The following is a 20,601-nucleotide window of genomic DNA, read 5'->3' as shown; positions in this document are numbered from 1 at the left end:
TGAAAAGATATATATATAAGAGGTTGACAGTTTGCTACACTCAAGTTTAAATTGACGCATTGAAACACTCGTAGACAGAAATGTTTTCGTATGATAAATAAGTAGAAAACTTTATACTGACAGTGAAACGTAGAATTGCTGATGCATCTTATCTGTTAGCAAAACTTTGATGTTGGGCAAATTTGACGACGCCTGAGGGAACAGTCGCAGAACGGTTAATATGAACTCAATGCTCCCACCGAAGTAATATCGCAGACAATTTGACGAGAAATCCGTTCATAGAAAACTGAAAATCGATATGTTCATCCTATTATGACCCAACGCTTACAACAAGTTTTGCAAAGTTTCTTAAAAAAAGGAAGTCCCTATCGCGTTCACAAGATTTCGGAAAAGGGAGGTAACTCCAGAAGGAAAGTCGCAGAATTCTGAATATCGATAGGGTGTATCCTCTAATGACCACAATGCTTCACATCAAATTTAAAAAGAATCTACGGAAAATGTAGCCTAATTGCGTTCACAATGTTTTCGGTAAAAGGGGTATAACTCTGGTACGAAAGGTCGAAGAACGTTGAATATAGATAGGGTTTGCCTCCTCATGACCAAAATGCTTCACACCAAATGCGTCAAAAACTGTAACGTGTAACGCATTCACAAGCCAATTGTTGTCGGACGGACCGACGGAAAGGGTGACTTCTTTAAAAACATAATTAGATAAAAGACTGGTCAATACAGTCTCCATAATGAATATATAACAGACGAAGACAGTCTCTGACCTCATAGATTGATTGAGTACCATTCTCCTCCTAACATCTGGTCCCGTTCTATCATCAGTTACTTGTACGGCCTGGTTTATATCTGATCTTTCTAACAGAATAGGTGGAATATCGTATGTTTGTCTCATTGTTGGATCTGTTATTCTAGAGTTGATACCTGTACAGAATGGTGATGAACTTCGTGTTTCCTGGTTTCCATCACAATATGTTTCATGTAGTGTCGTCCATATTTTATCATATACAATTGATTCAGGTACTATAATGGGAACATTATCATTTATAAAATGGCATCTTGGGTTCAGGTCTTTGTGGACTTGAAGGGGGTCTTCATATTTCCACCCGATCCGCCTATTATTAGCCTGCTAGTAGTAGAAAGATGTTAGTCGTTTTTAGATGCTCGTAGGACGTTAAACCCCATTTCATTTCATTTCATTTTTGCCTCTGCGCCTCTCGGGGAAGTTGTTAGCCGCTACAGTAACAACTAACAAGGGCAGCCTTTGTTATCTACTATTAGCAACCAACAAGGGCTGTAATAGTTAGTATCCGCTATTAGCTTATTTATAAATCATTATTTTCTCAATCGCCGATAAATGGGAATAAAAGATAGAATTTGTATAGACTGCCTTCTTATGACCACCCGAACAATCTTCCAAGTTAGAACAAATCTTTCAAAAAACTTTTGCCTAAAATATAGCCTACCGCCCGTCGATCCTCGCCACTGTATGTTACCGGGGGATCGAACCCGTATTGCTGAACCTGGGTGTAGATTAGTCTATAGCGTAAAAGACTATGGAGTGCAGTAATTAATAAATTGTTTTAATAGCATTCAGTAATTGAACTGGAATATACAGGTCACACTAAAAAATTCTATGCAATACAAATACCGTACTGCTTATTATTAGGCTGGAGGGGGTCTGAAGTTTGCTCCCGGTGTGAATCCGTTGTGATTTTTAGGCAAAGTTTACCCTTGTCAGTAGGACACGGCGGAGTGCCTCAGTGCATCACTGACAAGGGAGAACCACGCCGGAAAATCTGGATGAACTTTCTCGGCCAATGCAGGGATCGAACATCCGACCTCCAGGCTAGCGAGCTAGCGTCTTACCCACTTAGCCACGTGATCCCCGAATCGAAATAAGAGTACGCCGTACCCAGTACCGCCGAAGACCGGGACCCCCCCCCCCCTCACCCAATAGCATACTGCATGCTGCATTGGGTCTATATGATGTTATTGTTAAATCCCATTTCATTTCTCCATGAACGGGAATCGTCGTTCCCTGCATTGGCCAAGAATTTCATCGGGTTTTTCCGACATGGTTTCCCCTTAATTGTCAGTGGTGCAAGACGGAAGGCCTGACAAGAACAGTTGTCTAGTCGTTCGGATGCGACGAAAAAGAGGTCCCGTGTATACATTGGCATGCACGAAAGATCCCTTGGCAGTTGGAATTCGATATAAGAGTAGGCCTAGGCCATATGTCCACTGCCCGGGCAATATTTTCCTTCATAGCACACTGTATGGCGTATGCCCGTCTTCATTAGCCCAGTCGGGGCCGAACAGTAGGACATTAAACCCCAATCATTTCATTTCATGAACGGAAAACGTCTTCACGAATCACATTGTGAGTTACTAGGGTTACGCTATCTCTCGAACTACTTTCCTGCGCTCTTTTGGACAAGGTCCAAGTTCAACAAGGCGGGAAAGAGCGCCATATTAATACTTAAAACTTAGAAAATCCAAAATACGATGTATCATACTTATTTTTTTATAAAAGGGCAGACTTAAACAGAGGATAAAACCCATCCAAAGACTGGGCTTTAATAGTTAGAGAGACAGGGAGAGACTCGGACTCGGGAGTGAGAGATGCCAGATGGCAGATGGGGATTAAAATTAAAGTAGCTAAACTAAGTCTCTAAGTCTAACTCAATATCATCCACCAAAGTCTTACTCGTTGAAAACACGAATTATTTGTCAATTCAAATCAACATTGATGTTGTGATCTTACCGGGAAAAGGTAAGCTTCTGATATCCAATATTTAAAATAAAATAAATATTTTACCATTGCATTGGTACACGAATCGTGTACGGTACCATAGGCCATAGTGCGTTTCAGTGTCATTTGTAACAAAGGACCGAGGCTAGACATATTCCACAACTCAATACTCATGTCAAACGGTGACGCCATGAGAGCATGCGCAATAGACTGGAATAACCAGATGCTAGAAATAGCGTTTCGGTTAAGACTCATGCCATATTTCGCTGGAGATAACTGATTTGAAACAATTGAAACAATTGAATGTAAATCAGTTTATTTATATATAATCAGATTACATTATTATGTGTTGCGACCCATTTGGGTCAATTTCGAGGTCCCAAACATTAGCGATTTACTTGATTTAGCTCCTTTAAAGTTCACTCGTCTCGACCACTTGACACAAACCATTAAACTAGGCCTAAATCATTTCGGGACTAATAGGCCTATTGTTAAATTCACTTGACAATCGACCCATGTACGCCGTGTTAGGCTCAATGACAGATTTTGTGAGATAGTGCTAAACAATATTCCTACTGCCATCAAGCACTATTAGTATTTGGCCGAACTAGGTTTGAAGCCTACTTGTACTTGTAGCCTAAACTACTAAACTAGGCCTATGTTAACTATGTAGACCTACTGGTACTAATGCCATTTCTGATGATATGGATTTTGATGATATGAATTTTGAAGATATCAATATGATGATGAAACAAAATGAAATGAAATGCTGAAATGGGGTTTAACATCCTACTTCTCTGCTCTTTCTGGGCAAATGAAGAAGGCATACACTATCGTCTATCAATATGTTATGATGAGGCAAATTTTGCACAGAGTGACACAAATGTAGCCTACGTAAGCTTACTCTTTTTTGGAATTTTGTCTGTAGGGTTCTTTTAGTTTTATGTGCAGGACGCATTTTTCTTTCCATCCAAGCAACTAGGCACTGTTCCATGCAAAATTTCAACCAGAAACATTATAGCCTGTTTCTGTGGTTTAACAAATTCCAATGGCACAGCATATACTGATCTATAAAAGCATTTATAATGCGACTCTAGGCTGGGCCTTTCTGTTCAGGCTAATTAGCGAACTGAACAGCAAGTCATATGTATGTGTGCAGCCTATGCAGGGCGTACTTATTCTTTTTAGAACATCTGATAGCACTTCTTGTTCACATTACCTGGTACCGTACGGTAATATATAATTAATGTTTTTCTTTTGTATTGTCAAAGAATAATCTGAATCGACCTATAGAATTAAAAGTGTACTCATAATAATAAAGTTTCAGTCGATACCTAAACAGTCCTTTGCTTGCTTCGGGTGTCAAGAAACATTATTATCATTTCATTTCATTTTACAGAGGATGTAGGTCAGAGTTCAGAATAGATCCCACTTTCTCTCAACAGCATCTAAAAACGACTAACAACTTTCTACTACTAGCAGGCTAATAATAGGCGGATCGGGTGGAAATATGAAGACCTCCTTCGAGTCCACAAAGACCTGAACCCAAGATGCCATTTTATAAATGATAATGTTCCTTCTCTAGTGCCTTGTATATGTTTGTTCAATTATCGGTGTTTTTATGAGCTCAATTGATGCATCCCATTTAATTTCATTTGGACCCTAGTATCTCGACCATATAGAACCACGTTGTATTAGTCCTTCTTAACTATAGATTTCCATGTTGCTTATACCCATTTTATATTACCAAACTAAATTGTTCATAAACCGTTATAACCCCGAATAACCGCACAAGCGAATCGCATCTGGAACTTTGGGATATTTCTGTAGAAACCCCCACCCCCACCCCCTCGCTTCACTTTCTATCTTATAATCGTTTTATTGTGTATCGCCTCACATTTTGTCGTAACTTCGACTTTTCGACTTTCGCGTTCTGAAGGGGTGAAAAGTAGAAATTACGATTGGCAGTTATAGGCTTCCATAATTTATAGATTTATACTCATCTAAATTATAGATGACGTAATAGCTATTGGTTGGATCAATTTATACAAGACGTTGCTCGTGTCAGTGTCTGGTTAATTCAACACTCATCTTACAGGAGAAGTAATTAGGTAAATAAAATAGATTTAATATACATTTATGTTGGCATAGATATGTTTACCTAGCTAAATGGCAGATGTAACATAGGTTTTTAAAATATGTATGACACATATCGTTTATAGTATTATTATGGTCTTACATCAAATCCCGTCTTCATAAGCCCAGTATAGGAGCAGAACAGTAGGACGTTAAACCCCATTTCATTTCATTTCTTACACCAAATATTAATAATATGACTGACACATCAAATGCTATTCTTGATTGTTAGTAGAATAGAGAGTAATATAATCATGTTTTACACACCTGTATATTATTATAAAACCTGACATACACTGTAACTTGTAATACAACATTTACATAAAATATACACAGTAAATCGGTATTCCAGATCGAGCGCTAAATCTCACCCAAATTCTTAAACCTAACCTATAGGTCAAAATACTACATGTATTTACAGTGACCAAATTAGAATACAATTTGAACATTCTTTTAAAATTCATTATCCAATATGTCATAGATTCATTATTCTTTCTGTTCCCAAGTCAAAAATAGACGAAAACAACATTTTAAAGCTTCGTTATTTAAAATTTGGTAGAAGGAGTGGCGTGGGGCGAGTCAGTTAATAAAACATCGCTTTAAACTTATCAAGCCCACCAGCACCCATAAAACTAACGTCATATAAAACATTCCAACCGATATGTAAAAAAACATGCATCAAGTTTATGAGCCTATACCTATACCTTACATGCATTATTACTATAATTTAATATACTTTTAGAAACCTCTGTAAACGTTATTCTATGTTTTTGATGTTAATTATTGTATTGTATGCTTTACCATACTCGTGTATATACCATGTAGTTGTGTAATAAAGTATTATTATTATTATTAATGTTGATGTTATAAAAACAGGATTATGTATGTTTTATTGGGTGATAAAATATATTAATTGTATACTGAATATAAATTAGGGAACAGCCAACGCGAATGTAAAATACAACTCATATACAGTGTACCCTAGGTTAGCCTATTATCATGTGTATAGTATATACTTAGAGCTAGCGAGAGAAAATGGCGATTTTACATCTACATATCATTTAATGGGTATGCGCTGGGTATACCCGTTAAACTCCCTATTAATGGAAAATACAACTATTTTACACAAGTACGGAAGACGTTTGCGGCCATATAATAATCTCGGCTGCTCTGAACCAGACAGGTGGCCAGACGCGCTCCACCCAATAATATTTCAGGTATTCGCTTTGATCGCATCTATTTTTAGACTGCAAGAAAAAAAAACTCAAGTGACGGCAAACGTAATTATATCATTTTAGGGAGGTGTGTGTGTGTGTGTGGGAGGGTCAAATGGTTTAACGCCAGATCATAAAGTCTGTCTTTGAATCCCTGCTTTTACTTCCTCCCAAATTTTCTTAGTTTAGTCAAACAGCTTCCCATCATTAAATATAAAAGCTACTCCATTTTTACCAAGTATAAAATTTCAGATTAACATCCCGGTTTCCTCCCACTTCTAAAGACACCTACGCGCAAGCGAAATATTGAAATAAAATTGAATCATGTGTTAGCCCCGAAATGACCTAGTTTGTGTCGAGTGGACGTTAAACCCCATTTCTCTCTCTCTCTCTCTCAGATTAAAATCAAAATCAGGTCCTTTTTCTTTATAGTTTTATAATTCAAGTTAAATAACCCACTGTTGTCACTAATATTTAAACCCAGATCTGACATTTACGTCCGGAAACTATCTAACTGGTTTATAACTTTTCTAGGTACCGAGACTCTGATTTATAATGTAAACACGAACAGCGGTTATTTAAACACCATTGATTAGTTATGTAGTAGTTATCGCACCCTTTCCGAGGTGTATCGGTGAATATCAGGACAGTTTTGGTCGAGGGGCCCAGCCGAGGCGAAGCCGAGGCGGCCCCCGACCAAAACTGTCCTGATATTCACCGATACACCTCGGAAAGGTGCTAATAAGTTACTTACATCACATTTCTATCGAGTATTGTGAACCAACATGTGAAAAATAGTATTTATCATCGAGTCGTTTCAACCGAAAAGTGACAAATACTTTCTGCTCTTTCATTATTTATCCCTTTCTGAGCCTCACGTTACATTTCATGGTAGAATGATTTCGCTGTGGAGAGACGACCTGAGTAGTATTTACACGTGCGTCTTGCTATGATACTCTGAGCGTAAAACAATCACGTGTTTGTTTAGACCACACCGTCAAAACATCTTATCTATGGCGTAGAGGACTGCGATATTATTAAATGTAGTGTAAAGGAAATGCGAAACGTGGGTCATTCCTGGTGAAAGTATGCATCGGCGGATGGTTCTTCCGTTGAAATTTATTTGTAATAAAGTTTATGACTTTCTAGGCGTTTTTTTCATCCTGCTTATTATCAATGCCTGTGAAGTGTCCAGCAAGAGAACTGCGCCTTCTATCATCACAATTAATTAAAATAATTATTCAATATTCTAATATATATATTTTGCATATTAATATAAATCAAACCAAATTATAAAATAGATGCCAATTGATATGTATAATAATTGATTTTTGTAATATGTTGTTATGTTTATTTAATGTCATTGTATATGTTTTTGAACTGCCATGTAGTTCCCCCCATTTTGTTTTGTTCCTATGATTTTGACTAGTTGTTTCATGTACATTGGTTAGAGCCATCGTCTTCATTTGCCATCTGGATCGGACTAAACGTCCGCTACTGATTGCTTGATAGGTATCTAAAACCGTTAAAAAGTATCCGTGTATCAGAAATGAACAGTACTCTCTCGGTACATTACTCATACACGGATACTTTTAAGCATGTATTGCGATTAAACAGGACAGTTTTATCAAAGGTTACCAGTGGCAACGAGTAGAAGTGGGATGTAACATCTCCCACTGATGCGTTTCTTGTGTTTTTCGTGGATAGTCTCCCTTATTGTAAGTGTGTTGTGAAGACAGTTTTAAAACGGGCCCTGGGTTATACATCACAGTTGACACTCGCGGCATCCCTCTTTTCCATTTAGTTGATTTGATATACCGGTATATATTGCTTGTTGGTTATTGCTTGAAGTGTGTTGTGCGTATCTTTGACCTTTTGAAGCCGATGAAAAAAAACCCCAAAACATACTTATTCTATAATCAGCCGTAATTACTTAAATTATAAGAGTACATTTTAATTATAAGAAACTGGAATAATTATATTTCATATTTCAGATATTACAAGATGAAAGATATATCAAAACCTGCTTCAACAGCAAAAAATCAGTTGTCGTGCACAAGAGTAAAAGTGTGTTTCATCAAACTGGATTAATTCCTTAGATTAAAACAGACGTTTCTTTTTTAAAAAGGGCTTTTTACAGCGCTGAAACGCGTATCGACTAACTGCCACTAATAAGGCGTTAAAAAAATACTGGTGGAACTATATAGCAATTGACTACATAGTTGCACAATAATGAATTATTAACTATGGCATATTCATATATATGCCAGTTGTATTACACTGATAGAATTGTGGTTATATTCGAATTCTCACATGAACATAAAATACGACTGGTATTCCAAACCGGAAATAGAATAGTGGTAGACAAACCTATTAACATCACTCCCAAGAAAACAGTTCACGTAACCCCATTAGATAAAATTAATTACTCCAGCGAACCATACCTGGATGAAACCCCTTTTCTTCTTTTACTTATCATTGGTGCTGGTCTGATCCGGAGACCGATAGCTATTTTCTAAATTTGATGTTTACATGCTTGAAGGATTTTAATCGTATATATCAAGTATTAAATTTTAATCTATCTGTCAATTATAGTTTTCAATTCATTTAATAAAATATTTTGTTTGTTTTAATAATTTAGATATTTTCCAGTACTTATACAACAGTTCTATTCATCAAAATAAATCATAGCTTAGCTTTCAGTATTTAATATTATATTCAACATATATTATATTTAATTTTAATTAAGCTTTCCAATGTTTAAGGATATTTCATGTAAATAATCTTTTACTTTCACTTTGAAATCTACCGTAGTCTGTATATTTATATTAATAATACAGTAATCTGTATATTTATATTGAAAATACAACTGCAAATTAACATAAATATGACGAGTAGTTACCAATCACACCCCCTAGACGTCTTAAAACAAAGCATCAATCAAGATTTACAGCCTTCATCAGATTGTATGAAATATGAATGGATGAGACTAGGATCGTTTAAATCATTTCCTAGACAATCTGAAGGAAGACCAATAAAATTAGCTAAAGCTGGATTTGTTTTTACTGGTACCAGAGAAGGAGATGATACTGTCACGTGTTTTACTTGTGGTGTTACTAAAAATAACTGGTTGAAATATGAAGACCCACTCCAAGTTCACAAAGATCTGAATCCAAGATGTCATTTTATAAATAATACATCTGAAAATGTTCCCATATTAGTACCTGAATCAATGGTATATGATAAAATATGGACGACACTACATGAAACATATTGTGATGGAAACCAGGAAACACGAAGTTCATCACCATTCTGTACAGGTATCAACTCTAGAATAACAGATCCAACAATAAGACAAACATACGATATTCCACCTATTCTGTTAGAAAGATCAGATATTAACCAGTCCGTACAAGTAACTGACGATAGAACGGGACCAGATTTTAGTAGTAGAATGGTACCCAATCAACCTATGAGGTCGTATATTCAGTCTTTTATTTAATTATGATTTTAAATAAACACAACATGGAAGGGTTTCCTTAATTTATATACCATTCGGAGAAGTCTCTGAACAGCTAATTAGAAGTAATTTATATGTTGTTGATGTTGGTATTGTTCTTTTAAAAGATGTGGAAGGCTGGTACCATACAGTGACTTTGGTATTTTTCTTTTAAATATTGCGGAAGACTGGTACCATACGGTGACTATTTATCATCTATTGTATATCATCTTTACTCTGTTTACTTTCAGTTCAGCAAGTGTTGTATTAACAGGTGATTCTACCCGGCAAACTATGGTTGTAGAAGAAGCAAGACTTAGAACATTTGGAAACTGGCCAAGATATTTAGCTGTTATACCTACTGAACTAGCACGGGCGGGGTTTTACTATCTTGGTTCCGCTGATCGAGTACAATGTGCCTTCTGTAGAGGTATTTTAAGAGATTGGGAAGAAGCAGAAAGTCCAGTAGCTGAACACTGGAGATATTTTTCTAGTTGTGAATTCTTGAGAGGAACGGACCGATCTAATGTTCCTATTATACCAAATGATAGTTATATACATGATTATGTATCAACCCATCCTCTGAGTTCTACTGATGAAGACGTTAGAGCATATCTTAATCCACTGTCAACTATCTTAAAGAATGGAAATTTAAATCTAGTTCAAACGGAAGCCCCAGCAACTGCTGAAGATTTAGGTATCATTACCCAAACAGCTGCCCAGCCGGATAAAGCGATACTCGCTACTCGCGTGGCAACATTTGCCAACTGGCCAAGAAGATCACCATTACCAACTATAGAAGAGATCGCTGAGGCAGGATTTTATTACCTTGGTAAGCTTCTATTTTACCCAATATTTCAATGTGTGCTTTAAAGTATACTCATCAAAAAAAAATTAGGGGATATTCAGAAACAATACAAAACTGCGGAAATGAACTGCTGTTTTTATTAGAGGTAACCAGTGGTATATGTTAATAACAGGCCAATTGCCTACACATAAACATAAACAGTTCATATGGGTGGCTTATCTGACGGCCCCATTTCACTCGCGAAGAGATACACTGTTAAAAGTGAAAATGGACGTTTTTGTTTTTTGTCCTAATCATGAGTACTTGCTCCACCAATCCTCAGAGATTCAGCGATTCGTCGTGGCATGCTCCTAATTAACCGTCCAATCACGATTTGGGGCAATCTGACCCACTCCTCTTGCAGTGCCACGGCCAATCCTTGCAGTTTTGTCGGTTGACATTGGCGTCGACGAACACGTCTCCCGATCAAATTAAACGTAATACACTAAAGCAAAGATAAACTAAACAGTAAATCTTATGCAAGAACCGATAGGAATGCAAACATGGATAGGATAAACCAGCAAGCGGTAGTTTTCACCAGCCCTTCCTTGAAGTGTCAAATTTGACAATGAACCCCTCCCACATATATGGCGCTATTGCGTGTCACACATGCAGCTCAGTGGTTATGTTGGGGCGATAAGTTCTTCATCTGTGAACATACTCTCAAAGCATGTCAAGTGTCCATGACTATTTATCATATCACAACCTGCATAGGTATTTGCATTTCAATATCCCCTAATTTTTTGGAAGAGTATATTTTATACTCGAATAATATATTGACAACACAGAAACATTTACAAGGCCGTGTCTCAAATGCATCTGGTATCCATATTAATGATGACATGCGAAATTCAGAAGGCACTTGGATAACCCCTTTCCCCCTTTACTAAAATCAATTTGTAGATGGGCGCAGTGTCGTATTTAATGTCTGCACCACTTACAAGGGTTAACCAAGCTGGGGAACTTTGTATGCTAACCTCCTGGTTAGTCTCATGAATTATATAATAATAAGTTATGTATAATAAAATGTAAATCTCACTTGGATATGAATAATCAACAGACAGGGAAGATGTTGTAAAATGTTTTTTCTGTGGCGGTGTTTTAAAATCCTGGAAAGATGACGATATTCCATGGAATGAACATGCAAAATGGTTACCTAAATGTCCATATTTACTGAGAATCAAAGGTGAAGACTTTGTGAACTCTATACATCATCCAGGTACCGGTACCGCAAAGGTAAGATCTTTGTATTACTATTTCTTTATAAATTGAAACAACTACAAATAAAGACCTATTTTCTATTATCTATCTTTTCACCTGGAAATTAATTGACTATATGGTTTATAATCCAGGTTGTAACAAACAGCGGATCGGGAGGTAAGTAGACATTATGTTATTGGTTTAATGGTGAAATCCTCCAGTTATTCATCCACCTTTCCCCAATTCTTTCACCTGGTAAATAAGTAAATATTATCCGCCTTATACCATATAGCATGCACAACCTAAACACTTATCATAAAGTTGGAAGCCGTTATTTAAAGAGAGAATTTGTTGGTTTGTTCGCGAAAGAAACCAAAACGATTTAACTTAAATCTTAAAGAAACCCATCTTAATAACCAGTTCTTTACAAGAAATGTAATGCTACAAATTATTTTGTATTTGGTTAAATTGACAATAATTATTGCGGCATTATGGGTGTTAGACTCAGAAATTGTGATAAGGTTCTATTAAAGCTCGACCAAATGTAACAATTACATTTTATATCAATGCAATGGGGGAAAAAAATAATTTCACAGAGCAATTTGGTGTTAAAGAAGCAATGATGGGCGTTGACTTGGATCGCTGAGTTTGCTCCATATCATAGGAGATGGATCATTGTAATAAATAAGGTTTTCCGTTGATGGCGCTGTGTGACAGTATTAGTTCTTTTATCAGGTTCGGATGACAAGACTAGTTTCAGCTTCTATTAATACTTTTATTCTGCTTCTAACATATTATGTACAAACATCGTAATGTTAAAGACACCCAGGACTAAATTACATTAGTTGGCCGTTGTCCGGTCTTAACTCCATGACCTGCGTGGCCTGGAGTTAACTACCAGACGTCGCCTAGCCTCCGCCTGCTCTCCTGTCCTGCCTGGACCTCTCCGTCTATTTGTTTCTTAATCTGGGTTTATAAACCTTTCCACACACAAAGGAATCTCATTAGGCATCTGCTATAATGTATCATGTTTCATATCAGTTAACGTTCAGTATAGTTTATCAGACAAAGAAGTAAGATAAGACATGCCATCAACAAGTTAAAGTTACATAAGTTACATAATGCTACCAAAATCTACAGGGGTCGGCAGGTGGATTTGATATTCAAATTACTTTCACATGTCAAGATGGCAGGGGGCATAACATGTCATTTTGTAACAGCTGTGGGCTGGTTTACACCGAAGAGATTGGGGGACTTGGTAATCAATTTCCTCGATGTGGAATCCTGGTCACGGTACCAGGAATGATCCCATGCAACCTTGCCGATTGTATAGATTATAAAATATATATGATAAGATTAAGAATATATAAAATGTTGCTGATATTTAATTAGATATTAAAACAAGAACAAGATTAGATAATGCCACGTTTTTAAGTCAAATAATTCACGTGCATGACTATAGTTATATCACATCCAATCGAACATTATTTTTCACAAATCGGCCAAGATTTCCATAGCCTCAAAGCTTTTTAATCAATTTAAGATATTTTTCAAAATATCAAATAATATTATATTCATAATCTGCTATCTCGATACACAATTCCACCAATAATACCACAGCAGATTGAAATAAAATACTAGTAAATATACGAGGGGTGATTGATAAGTAGTGAGTCTAATACAGAAAGAAACAAGAAATTCAAATCAAATGCATTTATTTTTCAACATAGTCTCCCTTCAATGTAATAAACTTCTGCCATCGGTGTTGCAGAGCCTTTATTCCAGTTCTGTAGAAGTCTTTGATATGGGTATGTAGAAAATCATCCACAGCGGCAATGGCGTCATCGTCAGACGGGAAATGCCTACCGGAAAGACATTTCTTCAGAGCAGGAAACAGATAGAAGTCTGAGGGAGCTAAATCAGGAGAGTAGGGTGGATGCTGAAGAGGTTGAAACCCACGGTCATGAATTGCTGACATGGCAACAGCTGATTTGTGCACTGGCGCATTGTCCTGGTGGAAAATCACACCTTTGGTCAGCTCTCCTCGTCTTTTGGTCTTAATTTCTTGCCTCAACTGCCTTATAAGTGCTGCATAGTATCTACCGTTAATTGTTTGACCCTTTTGGAGGTAATCCACCATGAGAACACCCTCAGAATTCTACAATACTGAGGCCATCACCATTCCTGCCGATGAAACCGTCTTTGCTTTTTTGGGGGTCGGCGACGTCACGTTTCCACTGACTGCTCTTTTGTTTCTGGCTGAAAGTGGTGGACCCAAGTTTCATCCATAGGAAGCGGTCAGGATCGGTTTCAAATAAGGCTAGATTCTCTTCTGACATGATGTATCTTGAACGCTTTTGATCAGGCGTCAAAAGCCTTGGCACCCATCATGCTGAAACCTTTGTCATTTCCAAAGTTTCAGTGATAATAGAATGAACTCTCTCCTGGCTAATACCAACTACCCCAGCTATGAATCGTTCAGTAACTCGCCGGTCATTCATTATCAGATCTTGGATTTTTTTGTACCACCTTTTAATTGTGGCATATGATTTTTTTGTACCACCTTTTAATTGAGGCATATGAAGGAGCATCATCTCCTAATATAATGTCTCAACCATATCATCATGTATGGCTTTTGGTGTTAGACCCTTTTTATGCAGATACTTAATCACATCTCTCGCCTCGATATGGTCCATTTTCTGATAACAACAGATCCAACTTGATTGTCAGACCTGTCACAACAAAACAGTTTAACCGAATGTGATAAAAGTTTGTGAAAGAGCCCGAGGAACATAATAGTGCACGTGCACAACGTGGTATCATTGTGTTGCACGGTTTTCCAATCGATGCTCACTACTTATCAATCACCCTTCGTATCCATTCCATTTTATAACATTTTATATTTGTTACTCAATTCAGGTTTTCTCAAAATTCTATCACTCAAAGTAAAACTAGGAACTAAAAATGTTCACTTAACGTTCCATGTATCTATTAGCGCTGTTGTTTTAAAGTGTAATTTTTCGTACAAACTGGATTAACTCTTTAAGTTGGATACAATTTTTTTTATATCCCGACCTGGCCTGTTAACGTCTCATTTATTTTTTTTTGTGGGCAATGGAGCCAGGTTGATGGACATACAATAGTTGTTACAGCTTCCAATGTGGTACACACTATAGAAAATAATAGACGAGACCATGATACATCTTCTTATTAGCAGATAGACATCCCCCATACAATCAGAATCTAATAAAACACAACCTTTCATAACAAATCCCACATAGACATCCTCAATACAAGCAGAATCTAACAAAACATAACCTTTCATGAAATCATAATTTTTGAAATTAAACGTGAATATTATCATACAGGACCACCTTTCTTTTTATTGTAGCTCCATTTTTCAAATCTGTTGAAGGGTTGATAACTGCTACTCTAGATCTCACAACAGCTCCCAGAGAAAGCAAACAAAATGCTATAGCTAATCCTAAACAACCAAACACTGAAATTGCCTCACCAGAAGCTGCGGAAGCGGGACAAGTCTACCAAAATGGACAACATTACAAACCCGAAGAAGGAGAAACACAAGCAGTAGAACCCCCAGCAGAACAAGCAGAAGGTGATGTTTACAATGCATGTTTGATTTGAGAATATATACAGTTGAAATCAGTTGAAAGGGGAGTATTAGAACCACTGGTTTTGATTATCTGCGGTTAAGGTGACGTGTAACATTCACTGATGTATTATTTAATGGAGATCCTAATGAATGACCAACCCCGTTGAATTTTTATGAATTGTCGGGGATATGCGCGAAAGATTTGGCATTCTTGGGCAAATGAACAAAGGCGCCACACTGCAAATGAAACGATTCTATTTGATTAATTAGATATGTCGAGATACTCGTTAAACATGGTAGACGTTTATCGACTTAGAAAAAAAGAAAGATTGGACCTGAAATAACATAATCACTACATCAAAATAAGAAAACAATCACTACATCGTAATTAAAAAAAAACATCACCACATTATAAATATAAGATACTACCATCATAGTAGAAATCTCCAAATAAATCACTACGTCATAATATAGAACTTACTACGTCATAATATAGAACTCACTACGTCATAATATAGAACTCACTACGTCATAATAGAGCTATGTCAACGTTATAAAAGAGAATTCATTACGTCATAATAGAGAAATCTCTAATTATCATCATAGACAAATCACTACGTCATAATAGATAATGCAATACGTCATAGTTAAGAAATAGTTACGTCATAATAGAGAAATCGCGTTATCATAGTAAAGAAATTATTACGTTATACTAGAAAAATCACTATAGCAATTATTATTGTGATTTCAGAATCCTCGAAGTTGGTGAGGGAGAATGAAGAATTAAAAGAGCGGCGAATATGTAAAATCTGTATGGATGCTCAATCTAATATTGTCCTCCTTCCATGTGGCCATCTTGTTGCGTGTGAGTTGTGTGCCCCTGCTTTAACAAAATGTCCGCTGTGTCGTAAAGCTGTTCGCGGAAGCTTGAAAACATATTTGTCATAAAGTATAAATAAATGGTAAAATAATAAAGGTATTTTTTTTGTTATTTTCACTTACAAGAAGAAAGGTTTTACATCTACATCTATTGTCAATGCCAATTAAAATTTATCAAAGAAAGGTCGCCCGCAGAACTTTAGCCTAATAAACCACATCTAGTAATGTAATCATTTAATTTTTTATTATAGATTCTCTTCCAAAGCTAAGTCATAATTATTTGCAAAATGAACAACGACAATGAACTAAGGGATAACAGAATACTAAAGTCTATTAAAGATGCATTATGTGATATTTAGTTAAATCCATATAAATCTCGACCATCCGATGATCTAGGGAGGGTAAGCACATGCTTATCTTGCTAATAAATGTCTAAAAAATAGTTATATAACATTTGAGGCAAGAAAAGACCTGCAATAGGCAGATTCAGCACTTAATAAAATAATGCATCACTAAAGAAGCCATCTGGGATATAATATCCGTGAATAAAAATATTAATGGTGCCTCGTGTTCGAAAAATGATGCTTCTAGTACGTAACGCTACAAGAAAAATCAATTCTACCCTTATACCTTATCAAGTAGCGTGTATACTATCTGTCACTAAAAACAAAGAGTACAATTCTCCTGGTCATGAACATCCAAAACAGATATGTAGGACAGCCATGTGTTACACTATTCTGTAAAACGAAACTGAATATGAACTTCAGTATGGCCTCACGTTGTATTTTACAGCAGCTACGATATTACATATACAAGCAGTCTAAAAAATCAACAATGACGCTAAATAATGTCTCACAACACTCTCACCTGAGCCGACTTGTCTTTCGGAACAACTCTGATATGGTATCTGAACTTCTAAACGCACAGTCCTCCTTTTAAGGTTAACTCTCCGGGAAAAACGAAGTACTTTTAGTTTGAAGGGTGAATCGGTCAGACTTTGTCTTTAATATGGCACTACATAAACAACAATATATGACGTCATTGACTGCGAAATGCTCATAATAACAGGCCTTCATGGCATCCAGTTTGTAACATCTTTCTAATATATAATTTCTCTATTAAATTTATTATTTATATCCCATGCATTCATTTGTTGACAAAAACATGAAAATCTGGCATTGTCTCGAGTTAGGAATATCTACCAAATCAACGTTAGCATGCGGACCCCATCAATATTCAAAATTGCCATTCTTACTGGAGAAGAACTTCATTTAATAGTATTACATGTCGACAGTAAACGGTTTTAATACATAACCTAGTTACCAAAAATATGTGCCCTAGTTTAAAATATTTGAAGAGTGTAGTAAACGGCCACAAAATATAAAGCAGCAAATTGGCACAGTGTAGGGGTAATTTAAAGTCACCCTTTTGATATAAATGACACACAAGATGGGTAATAAATACTGCTACTAACTTTCAGATTCCATTAAAATGTTATGGGTCCCTTTTATGCTATGATGATTATTGAGACTTTTATGCTATGATGATTATTGAGACTTTTATGCTATGATGATTATTGAGACTTTTAAGAATATCCTTTTGAGCATCCAGGAAATCGCAAGAATCCTTTGAGTAGAACATTTGGCATTTACTCACATATAATTTGAATAAAAACTGTTAATAATCGAGATGTTGATTGGTGAACAGAATCGTAGCCTAATTTCACTAGCCATATCAACATCACTTCACTCTGAACAATCGTACCGTATCTGTTGGAATTACCAGAAGTCCGTGAATATAGTACCACTGTTTAGAGAATGGGGAACATAATTTGTTATCTGATGGTAATCTAGTAAAATACTCTTTGCAGTGTTAATGCTGAGTTCGACGGTACAGCTTCGAAAGTTATTCCTAGGATATCGTTCAGATTCCAGTGTACAACAAGATAAGGATATGCACCACTTGTAAAAATATTCGGGTTTATGAACCTACAGCTATCCAATTTGAATTGTAATTTTTGTACCATATTTTCAGAGTTTAAACATCTACATGTCTTATCAAAGATAATTTATATCTAGTAATATATACACAGAGATAAAGTATTACAACATCCCTATTGGAATATAGTGCTAGTAGTTGATCAGATATCATAGCTGTTTGTCGTTCTGAAAGGTTGATAGACCTCTCGAACCGCTACATTATGTCCAATGGTCATTTGTAAGCACTGTTCAGCCACATTGTACAGAATTGCACCATTAACCAGAAAGGAATATTTTCCACGTAGCTTATTATATTTCGTACAAATAGTAATGTGTTATCGTTCGAGGATCTGAGGTTGCGGCATATCTGTACATCACTATACGATGTACTCTGGGAGCAGATATGGAGACTTTTATATAAGTTGTAAGAATTTTATATTCATTTCGCGGAAATGGGTGATACCAAGTCAAAACAACTATAGCTGGTACAAGGCAATAGGAAGTTCAGCTCATTTCATTTCACGTTCAAGAGCCGTCAAAACAGTGAACAAAATCAATATCTGGTGTCACCCCCGCCAGCTTGGACCACCTGTTGAACTGAACGTCACATTCGATCTGATTCTGTGTTAATCTGTTCCATATTTAATTGTATTATCAAAATATGCAGTATGTTTCGGTGATTTCAAATATGTATAACATCTATATATTTGACTTTTGTTATTATTATTACTATTCGTTATTTGTCTGAAATGTTTCATTCTGTTATGAGGTCGGGTGTTCGAACCATCCAGATTTTCCGGCCTGGTGCCCCCTTGTCAGTGATGCAGGACGGAGGGCCTGACAAGGACAGCTGTGTAGTCGTTCGGATGGGACGGGAAACCGAGGTCCCGTGTACACATTGGCGTGCACGTAAAAGATCCCTTGGCAGTTGGAATTCGATATAAGAGTAGGCCGTAATGCCACTGTCCGGGCAAAATTTCTCTCATAGCACACTATATGGCGTATGCCCGTCTTCGTTAACCCAGTTCGGAGCAGAACAGTAGGACGTTAAACCTCATTTCATTTCATTTCATTTCTTTATTTGCCAATTTGATTCATAATAACTTGTCTACGATATCACGTGGACGTAAAACTCCAGAAAGAAGGATCCAACGATTCTCAATAAAACTCTTGAACTTACATATATATAAACATCTGGGCCCGATTCCTAGAAAATCCTTAAGCACGTTCTTGTGCTTAGATTTAAGTAGACTTTGCATTTAAGTAAACTTACCTTATTTTGTGTTCCCAGAAAATTCTTAAGAACGTTCTTGTGCTTAGATTTTAAGTAGACTTTATTGTAAGCACAAGAACGTTATTATGCGTTCCAAGAAAAAACTTAAGCACAACTTCGTTCTTAAACATAGTCAATCTAAGCACAAGTCCCAAGCAAGGTATACGGTTTGCTTACCAACCTTAAGTCTGTTTCTGCTTCAAAAGTGGTTCTCCCTTGTCAGTGATGCAGGACGGAGGGGCTGACAAGGAAAGCTGTCTAGTCGTTCGGATGGGACGAAAAACCGAGGTCCCGTGTACACATTGGCGTGCACGTAAAAGATCCCTTGGCAGTTGGAATTCGATATAAGAGTAGGCCGTAGTGCCGCTGTCCGGGCAAAATTTCCCTTATAGCACACTGTATGGCGTATGCCCGTCTTCATTAGCCCAGGTTAGGAGCAGAACAGTAGGACGTTAAACTGCATTTCATTTCATTTCATTTCTGCTTCAAAAAGATGGCTGACCGTAGAGTTATTCGACGGCATTTCCGACACCTTTTGATACCAAAGAGACAATTACAAGACAGAGAAAATCCTTCTCCAGAAGAAATTTCAAATTAAGAATGCTATAGAAAATTTCGCTTCTAGGCCTCCCCTCAAACCATTTTATTTATTTGCCAATTAGTAAACAATAGGCTACAAACACACAGGCTACTTTAAGATCAGACACTCTCACAATTATTCAGTTAGTTTGTGTCTGCGTTTTTTTTATCTTGTGGCACCTTTTGTATGTGTATAGCCTATAGGGGACATGTCAAATGCATCTAAATCGACCATATATATAACGTCAATGAAGCAGACGACAAATTTATGACGTTTCGCATACCAAAGTTGTTTTATGACGTTAAAGAGCATCATAGTCTCAGTTTATGGTAAACTTTACCAGTCACAATGTGCTTAGACTTATACTTGACTTGTGCTTACGTAAGAATGGTCTTGAGAATTTTCTAGGGACGGTATTTTTATAAGTTTCTTACGTAAGAAAAAGTGAAGCATGACTTTGTGCTTACTTTAAGAATTTTCTAGGAACCGGGCCCTGGTCTTCATGTATATAATATTACTAGCAGGATACCCGGCTTCGCTCGGGGGTCATAACTCCGAAACCGGAAGTGGTAGACTAACGCCACCTGGCCTATGTTACTCCCCGGTCCGAGCTACCCCTA

General features: G+C 36.7%; 1 protein-coding gene across 3 annotated transcripts; it reads left to right on the top strand.

Moving 5' to 3' along the window:
- Positions 1-4,776: 4,776 nt before the first annotated feature.
- On the top strand, positions 4,777-16,245 carry LOC130014372 (putative inhibitor of apoptosis). 3 transcript variants are annotated; one of them, XM_056103473.1, is made up of 8 exons: positions 4,777-4,872; positions 8,106-9,588; positions 9,862-10,442; positions 11,518-11,693; positions 11,810-11,834; positions 15,049-15,102; positions 15,133-15,273; positions 16,022-16,245. In XM_056103473.1, the coding sequence occupies exons 2-8, from the start codon at positions 8,999-9,001 to the stop codon at positions 16,216-16,218; spliced, it is 1,764 nt and encodes a 587-aa protein (XP_055959448.1). In that variant the 5' UTR covers positions 4,777-4,872; positions 8,106-8,998; the 3' UTR covers positions 16,219-16,245. The 3 variants fall into 3 exon arrangements, with proteins under 3 accessions (XP_055959448.1, XP_055959449.1, XP_055959447.1); XM_056103474.1 differs by having other exon boundaries at positions 8,106-9,431; positions 15,049-15,273; XM_056103472.1 differs by having other exon boundaries at positions 15,049-15,273.
- The last annotated feature ends 4,356 nt before the right edge of the window (positions 16,246-20,601 follow it).

This window comes from Patella vulgata, chromosome 9 (genome assembly GCF_932274485.2).
Source record: "Patella vulgata chromosome 9, xgPatVulg1.2, whole genome shotgun sequence".
NCBI classification, from domain to species: Eukaryota; Metazoa; Mollusca; class Gastropoda; family Patellidae; genus Patella; species Patella vulgata.
Note: the sequence above shows the minus strand (reverse complement) of the source record. Positions and strands in the feature narration are given on the sequence as shown.

Excerpts from the sequence above, each read along its gene's own strand:
- LOC130014372 (XM_056103472.1), top strand. The coding sequence starts at position 8,999 with ATGACGAGTAGTTACCAATCACACCCCCTAGACGTCTTAAAACAAAGC. Across the intron at positions 10,443-11,517 it reads GGCAGGATTTTATTACCTTG|ACAGGGAAGATGTTGTAAAA; the intron begins GTAAGCTTCTAT and ends AATAATCAACAG. Across the intron at positions 11,694-11,809 it reads CAGGTACCGGTACCGCAAAG|GTTGTAACAAACAGCGGATC; the intron begins GTAAGATCTTTG and ends TTTATAATCCAG.